The 8,592-nt window shown below is 38.2% G+C and overlaps 1 protein-coding gene across 1 annotated transcript; it reads left to right on the forward strand.

Annotated features, from left to right (window-relative positions):
- Nucleotides 1-777: 777 nt before the first annotated feature.
- Nucleotides 778-5,298, forward strand: mad2l1 (MAD2 mitotic arrest deficient-like 1 (yeast)). Its single transcript, XM_046851869.1, has 5 exons — nucleotides 778-945; nucleotides 1,525-1,671; nucleotides 1,813-1,933; nucleotides 3,941-4,044; nucleotides 4,804-5,298. The coding sequence occupies exons 1-5, from the start codon at nucleotides 882-884 to the stop codon at nucleotides 4,974-4,976; spliced, it is 609 nt and encodes a 202-aa protein (XP_046707825.1). The 5' UTR covers nucleotides 778-881; the 3' UTR covers nucleotides 4,977-5,298.
- Nucleotides 5,299-8,592: the final 3,294 nt, after the last annotated feature.

Below are 8,592 nucleotides of genomic sequence, written 5' to 3' on the forward strand. Positions count from 1 at the left end.
ACGTGTCACAGCTTCATCATGCAGCTCTTCAGAAACTCTCCCTCAGTAAATAACCAGCTGATGTGCCTCTGATTTCTCCTCTGTTTTCACACCAGCTTCACTTTGTGAGTTTGCTCTGCTGAAAAACATCTGCTGAAATGTCAGATTCTTCCTTAACTCTTCTACTTTCTGTATCTTCTGCTCTGCATTCTGGTTTTTCAGCTGATCCTGATGTTTTGTCTCGTAGTGGCGTCTTAGATTCAATTCCTTAATTACAGCCACATTCACTCCACAAATAAGACACACGTGTTTACCGGCAGTGTCAGTAAACATATATTCAGCCTCCCATCGGTTTTCAAAGGCTCTGTTTTCAAAATCAACTTTTCTCTTCGCCATTGTGAGGTTCTAGTTTCGCAATAACTGTACAATAGGGTTGTATACATCAACAGAAGCTTGAATTGATTGACGCTGGAATGTTCCCAGGTAGCCTAGCGTTCGGCAAGGCAGCTGAAGCGCTGCATTATGGGATCTGTAGTTTGTGTGTTATCAGTGCTTCATATCGCCGGGCCATTAATAACAATAATAATAGATCTATTTAAAATGATCTTGATATAATTGTACATCAGGCCAGATGTGAGTTCGACACAAATGATATAGTAGCTGCTGCCATTTTAAATGAGTGTAGAAATGTGCCGTGTTGAGTTTTTGTACTGGCATTGGCAATACTAATTCAAAAAGGGTTCCGCGTGAGCGAGACACGTGACGTTTTGATTTTGCGCATGCGCAGAAGTTCAAAATTCAAACTGGGCGGCGGGTAAAAGGAAAAGGAAAAAAAAAACGAAAACAAGTGAGCTGCTGTTGCAGAACGACATACACACAGAAGAGCACTAAAACACGACAAAATGTCCAAAACCTTGCAGGGAATTACTTTGAAAGGAAGTGCCGAGCTCGTCGCTGAGTTCTTCTGTAAGTGAAAATATAATTGTATTAATTTATTTTTAAGTTTGGAGTGTTGGCTAGCTGACTAGCTTCCCTCAGAAATCTGGAATGCACCGTTCACGGCCACGTGACAGATATATATATTTCAGTACCTTTAGTTTTTTTAGTTAAGAATTAAATGCTTGGTGTATGATTTTTTTATTAATCATATTAAACCCGGCATAGCTAAATCGTAGCTCTTATAAAGCCTGTATTCACCCAGTTTGCCAGCTGGTCCGTGGAAATTAGCATCGGCTAAGTCGTTCATGTAAAACAGCATTCTTACACCATGATCAGATTGATTTACACACACGTACAAAGTCGTTCTATTATTTGTTAACCGACGCTGATGCATTTCTTTAAATCTGATGCATTTGTGATTGTACAACGTGGCTGTGAGAGCCATGTGTCTGGTTATTCACATTCACTTCCTGTCTGCTCTAAAGGAAACCTCCCTTTCAGATCTTTTTTGCCAAGATAATAAATTAAAAATTTTCCCCCTACAACTTGAAGTACACTTGGATCAGATATTCTGCTGTGATTGATTTACGATTATCATTCTTGCAGCTTTTGGGATCAACAGCATTTTATACCAGCGAGGCATCTATCCTGCAGAAACCTTCACCAGAGTTACCAAGTATGACATGAGTCTCCAGCTCACCACGGACCCCAAACTGAAGAACTACCTCACCAATGTGGTGTCACAACTCAAAGGTTTGCCTATACAGCATAAGCTACACTCATTAGACAATATCATTCTAATTGTCTGTGGCTTTTCTAAATCAGATTTCTCTTATATAATCGGATTATTTGTCACTATTTACGATGGTTTGTGTTTGTGTATGGTCCTGGCAGAGTGGCTGTTTGACTGCACGGTGCAGAAGCTGGTGGTGGTGATCACGTGCCTTGAGACAAATGAAGTTCTGGAGAGATGGCAGTTTGACATAGAGTGTGACAAGACAGCTAAGGAGAGCAGGTATAGAAATAAAGAAAGAAATGTGCTTTTTACTTATCACATGTACTTTACAGCACAGTGAAATTATTCCTTTGCATGTCCCAGCGATGTTAGGAAGCAGGGGTCTGAGCATGGGGATGGGCATTTTACAGCACATCTGAAACACTGTGGGTTAAGGGCTCAGGGGACCCAAGAGTGACAGCGTGGCTTAAACCTTCGGCCTTCCAATCAGTAACCCAGGCTTGGGACCTGCACTGGCTTGTGCAACCATAATGGCCGGGGTACCTATAAATAGTAGTATATGAAAATAGGATAATCCAAACCAGAGTTTATGTTTATATATTAGAGTCCTGTTCATGTGTGTGATTTATCTATCTGTCTATCTGTCTATCTATCTATCTATCTATCTATCTATCTATCTATCTATCTATCTGGAAAGTATTCACAGTGCTTAACTTTTTCCACATTTGGTTATGTTACAGCCTTTTTAAAAAATGGTTTATATTAATTATTTTCCTCAAAATTTTACAAACACTACCCCATAATGACAATGTTTTAAATCTTTGCAAATTTATTACAAATAAAAAAATTAAAAACAAATTACATGTACATAAATATTCACATCCTTTGCTCAATACTTTGTTTAAGCAACTTTGGCACCAATAACAGCAGTCCTGTTGGAAAATGAACCATTGCCCCAGTCTGAGGTGCAGAGTGCTCTGGAGCAGGTTTTCATTAAGGATGTCTCTGTACATTGCTGTATTCATCTTTCCCTCGATCCTAGATAGTCTCTCAGTTCCTGCTGCTGAAAAACATCCCAACAGCATGATGCTGCCACCACCACCATGCTTCACTTTATGGATGGTATTGGCCAGTAGAGCGGTGCCTGGTTTTATCCATGACGTTAAGGCCAAACAGTTTAATCTTTTTTTTTTTTTTTTCCATAGTCTGAGGGACATGTGCCCTTTACTGAGGAGTGGCTTCCATCTGGCTATGCTACCATACAGGCCTGATAGGTGGAGTGCTGAAGAAATGGTTGTTCTGAAGGTTCTCCTCTCACCACAGAGAAAAGTTGGAGCTCTTTCAAAGTGACCATTGGGTTTTTGGTCACCTTCCTGACTAAGGCCCTTTAGTTTGGGAAGAGTCCTGGTGGTTTCAAACTTCTTCCATCTATGTATAATGGAGGCCACTGTGCTCATTGTGACCTTCAATGCTGCAGAAAAGTTTCTGTTCCCCAGATCTCTGCCTCGATACAATTCTGTCTCGGAAGTCTAAAGACAATTTAATAGTTTGTGCTCTGACATGAACTGTTAACTGTAGGACCTTATATAGACAGGTGTGTGCCTTTCCAGATCATGTCCAATCAACTATTGGTCCAATTTACCACAGGTGGACTCCAATCAACATCTCAAGGATGATCAGTGGAAACAATTTTAAGTGTCATGGCACTTTCAATTATTATTTTTAAATTTTTAATAAATCAGCAAAGATTTTATTTTACATTGTCATTATGGGGCTATTGTTTGTAGAATTTTGAAGAAAATATTGAATTAAATCCATTTTGGAATAAGGCTGCAACATAAAATGTGGAAAAAGTGAAGCGCTGTGAATACTTTACACAAGTGCAATATCATTGGTATTTATATACATGTACAATATCGGTGGATTGACCAGTTCAATCAGTAGAGTATGAGGTACATAAGGGTCTTCATTGGTCAGGACCTATCAAATGTGGTCCAAGGAAAGAACAGTGGTGAACTGGCAGCAGGCTCATTGATGCACGTAGGGATCTAACAAACCAGCTACTGTAGTTCAAATTGCTGAAAAAGATAATGTTCTTAATGTTGGACTGTTTTGCTGCCAAAAGAAGAACCAACACAATATTAGGCAGGTGGTCATGATGTTATGCCTGATCGGTATATATTATTATTTTTTTGTACAGCACACTAAAGTGACCTGCATACAGCTCTGGTGTAAAATATACATGCCCTGCATGAGTGATCATTTCTGCATGTGCTTTTGTTTCAGTGCTCCCAGGGAGAAATCAATGAAAGCCATCCAGGAAGAAATCCGCTCCGTTATCAGACAGATCACAGCCACAGTCACTTTCTTGCCCTTACTGGAAACAGCCTGTAAGTACACCACTGATGAAATACTAGATTCATTAACACCATTTAGATCCCTTTGTTTTCCTTGTAAGACATCCAAAAATAATCTCAGAAGTCTCCTTAGTAATAATGTTTAACAGGTTTATAAACTATAAGGGCAAAAGTTTGTAGACACCTGGCTTTCCGGGTGTTATAATAACCTCCATTCTTCTGGGAAGGCTCACTGTTCAATTATTGAAGAGTGGCTGTTGGGATTTACCCATTTAGCCACAAAAGTATTGAAGTTAGGCATTGATGTCAGGAGATCATCCGGTTCATTGCTAAGGTGTTCATTTGGGTTAAGGCCAGAAATTTGTGCAGAACACCTGAAGTTCATCTAATCCAACCCTGGCAAATACATTTTTCATTAAACTTGTCCTGTGAAACGGTCCCAGTGAATAATTATTGCTAAAACATTCAGACATTCTATTAGGGCTGGGCGATATGGAAAACAATGTAAATCTCAGGTTTCATTTTCAGAATGTTTGACCGATTCATGGTTTTTTTCAAAAGCAAATGAAGAACTGTCTAAAATCAGTAATTCAGCTTGACATTAAATCAGTTTCCAAATTACTTTGCAGAAGAATTTTTAGTAATAAATCCCTTCAGCATTATTTAACTGTAGATCAAAATAATCCTTAAACTGCACAGTTCATGGGGTCGTGCTGCTGGTGTCTTCTCTACCTAAAACAAAAATATTGACCTAATATCTTGATCATGATTTTACCTTCTGACCTGTGACAGGTGCATTCGACCTGCTGATCTACACAGATAAGGATCTGGAAGTCCCTGAGCAGTGGGAGGAGTCTGGGCCTCAGCTTATTGACCAATCAGAGGAGGTTCGGCTTCGCTCGTTCACTACAACCATCCATAAGGTCAATAGTATGGTGGCCTACAAAAGAACAAACTCCATGTAACAATTTCCTCTGCCCTCTGACTGTTTGTTTTCTGTACATAGTTGGTTTTTTCTTTCCAAATAGATTTTTCCTGTTTTGGTTTTTATGGCTGTCTCTAAAATAAATAAATAAATAAATAAATAAAACGCCCTGGTTTAAAAAAGTGTTCAGTATTTTCTTTTTCTTTTACATTGCTTTTATCTTTAATGTGATAACCGGAGAAGGCCAATAGGTGGCACCAGTCTCTCAGTACAACATACACAGATCAGGAATAACTATTGTGTTTCCCCCTTTTTCTACTGTCTTTTTCTTCTTTATAAAAATAAAGATGTTATCATCTCTACATTTTGATTGTATGAACATTATTTTACCATAGTACTGATATTGACATCAAGATATGGTCATGTTTTTATACCTTGCAAAGGCACAAAACATTGTCATCTTTAAATGTTACAGAACTAACTGCAAGTATATATCTGAACTTTCTATGCAGTCTTCTTTTAGCTACTTTATAGGAAGGTTTGGATTTAAAGTGCATAATCATGTTAATGCACTGTAAAGCCTTTCTTGTGCAAGGTCATGAATTGTTAGAGTTTCAGATTTGAACATGATTTTAAATTTTGTGGGATATTAATCAGCATAATCAGATATGTAGTGATTCCTGTATTTTAACTACAGTTTATACATCTTCAATAAGACAGAAAAAAATTGGAGATATGATTCATAAATGTCCATCAGGTCCACGCAATGTAAATAGTTTGATTTGCTGCCATCATGTCTGCTTTAGGTATTAGAAAAATACTGTTGTTCAGCTGACAGACTTGACACATTCCTCTTTGAACTCTTTATTTGATACACATGAAAGCCCAGGTACCCTGACACCTGCTGACCTGATCAGCATGAGAAAGGACGAGAGTGCTGCTTGTACTGTGAAGCTTCTGAATAGACATCTGGCAGGGTTACAAAACACAACAAGCCACTCAAGCTCTTCAAGTCTACCAAATCAGTAGGGGCTCTTTTGAATTTCAGTCTTGTTTAGTAGGTGCTAGTTTGAAATGATAATACCGGTATGTTTGAATCAGCTTTACAGGCCTTTATGCAACTGACCATTTTGGGTTAGAAGGATTTTGGAGGAAGACAAAACATGGAAAACTGACAGGTAGTAAAATATCCAATCACTTACTCATGTTTCTGTATCCTGTGACAAATATGAAACATTCAGTATACAGCCAAAGGTTTGTGGACCTCACCAACCGATGTGCTTGTCGAACATATTATTCCAGAGATAGTTCGCTATTATAACAGCTTCAGTTCTTCTGGAAAAACCTATTCCAGATTTTGGAATGTCCTCTGTCTCAAGTCAAGTTTATTTCTATAGCGCTTTTCACAACAGACATTGTCTCAAAGCAGCTTTACAGAAATCAACAGTCAAGGTGAATGGTGTGCAATTATCCGTGATGAGCAGCGATGGCGACTGTGGCAAGGAAAAACTCCCTTAGATTTTATGAGTAAGAAACCTTGAGAGGAACCAGACTCAAAAGGGGAACCCATCCTCATTTGGGTAACATCAAACGTTTGAACATAAATCTTTCAACAATACAGAACACTAGAGAGTAAGAACTAACATGAGCACTGGAGTGTGTGATTATAAATAATGTTCTTTCTACAGTCTTATACAGTCATTTATAATTATAAAACTAGGAGCTACTGAGCAACTCATAAAATAGCTCAACATTTGTGATCATCACAGATCCAACAACAGCTTCTCCATGCCAGAGCCTTTAAACACTTCAGGAGGTCCAATGTCAAAACTCCACAAATGTAGTCGAATCCAATTGGCACTGGTACGTCCCTAGATGGTTCGGGATGTTTGCGAGTTTGGCATCTACTTGTTTAAAGGTCCATAATCTTCATGAGGTGGGATGTGACTGGAGCTGGCCAAACCTCAGGATGCCTCGGGATTGGGAGAGAAAGAGAAGCAGTGGAGAGAAATCAGCGTAGCTGCTGTTCATGATATTAACAGCACAAGTTGATAATGTGCATGTGATCAGATGTTCTGGAGCACAAGTTTATGAAATGTGACGTGTTTTATGCTTTGCTAAAAAGATACGTTTTTTAATCTGCACTTGAACTGGGAGAGTATGTTTGAGCCCCGAACACTGTCAGGAAGACTAAGGAAGACTCTGTCTGTCACATCTCAGTGCATACTGAAGGCAGTATGCGATTGCCAAGTGGACTAAAGCAGGAGCACTTGTATTAATTATTCCTGCTTGCAGTATGGTTTGTCAGTGCTGATTTCCTTGGGCTAGTTAAATTTTCATCATTTGGCAGACACTTTTATCCAGCATGATTAACAAGCCTCTCATTTCTGCAAGTGAACAGTTGATGGTTATGGGCCAAGCAGTGGCAGCATAGTGGTGCTGGGATTTTAACTCAAGACCTTCTGATCAGAAGGCCAACATCTAAACCGTTTTTCCTCAGTTGCTTTGGAGCAATTTCTCAGATCAGATTTAAAATTCTCAAAACTTCTTGTTCAACCTCAACATCATGTGCACATCATAAAAGCATTTCTTGTTGCTTGAACAAATTACAAATATTTTGGTACATTCATTTAAATGATTGTGTACAATTGTCTGCTGATTCTTACATTACCAAAATAATTTTCATGTTGAACAAAATGTATTATTAAAGACACCTCTCACCCCAATCATGGACTATTTACCCTTCTCTCATCAGGCAGATGCTCCAGGTGCTTCAGAGGTGCACAAACAGACTAAAGAATAGCTTTTTTTTCTGTGGCTGTTACTGCACTGAACAGCTAAACATCATACAATGTCAAAATACACTACTTTTTTTTTTTTTTGAACTGCTTATCCACTATGCATTTTTGCACCATCCATAACTTGTTTATCAGCACACTACACTATATTCCACCCATATGTATTCTGTATATACTGTATCATACAACATTCATACTTGTACATAAGTATATCATGTCATTTCAGCCTGTCACATGTCATCTCCTGACATCTATGCACAATATTTGCACAATATTTTATATATTACTATATATACATATATTATTACCTACTGCACAATCTGTACATTATTCACCCTCACCCCTGTACATATGGACCCCATACCCTTATTTGTCGCAATGCTATTTATTTATTTATTGTAATAGGCCACTTATGCACTTTTGGTTAGATGCTAACTGCAGTTCATTGGCTCTGTACATGTAGCTTGCACAATGACAATAAATTTGAATCTAATCTAATCTAATATTATACTGGTTCTCACCTAAATAGTCTTAACCCCCAAAACATCTCGCCATTAGTTCATCGCATAAGTCACTTAATGCAAAATGGTTTAAACAGTTGTCATCATGTGTCAAGCTTAAATTTCTATTCAACTTTATTATTATTTATTATTACACATTATTTATGTGTCTTATGTGACTAATAAAGGAGAGTGCAAGGCATCAAGATCAACCAATTACCAATTCAAGTTCTCTGAAACAGGTCAAAGTTGAATCTTGTGAATATTCAATTGGCAACAGAGCAAAACACAGAATTACGATTTCTGAAAATAAATGACCAGAAAATGAACAAACACTAATACAGTACAGTCTCTTGCA

This window comes from Silurus meridionalis, chromosome 6 (genome assembly GCF_014805685.1).
Source record: "Silurus meridionalis isolate SWU-2019-XX chromosome 6, ASM1480568v1, whole genome shotgun sequence".
NCBI lineage: Eukaryota > Metazoa > Chordata > Actinopteri > Siluriformes > Siluridae > Silurus > Silurus meridionalis.

Excerpts from the sequence above, each read along its gene's own strand:
- mad2l1 (XM_046851869.1), top strand. The coding sequence starts at position 882 with ATGTCCAAAACCTTGCAGGGAATTACTTTGAAAGGAAGTGCCGAGCTC. Across the intron at positions 946-1,524 it reads GCTCGTCGCTGAGTTCTTCT|CTTTTGGGATCAACAGCATT; the intron begins GTAAGTGAAAAT and ends TCATTCTTGCAG. Across the intron at positions 1,934-3,940 it reads AAGACAGCTAAGGAGAGCAG|TGCTCCCAGGGAGAAATCAA; the intron begins GTATAGAAATAA and ends CTTTTGTTTCAG.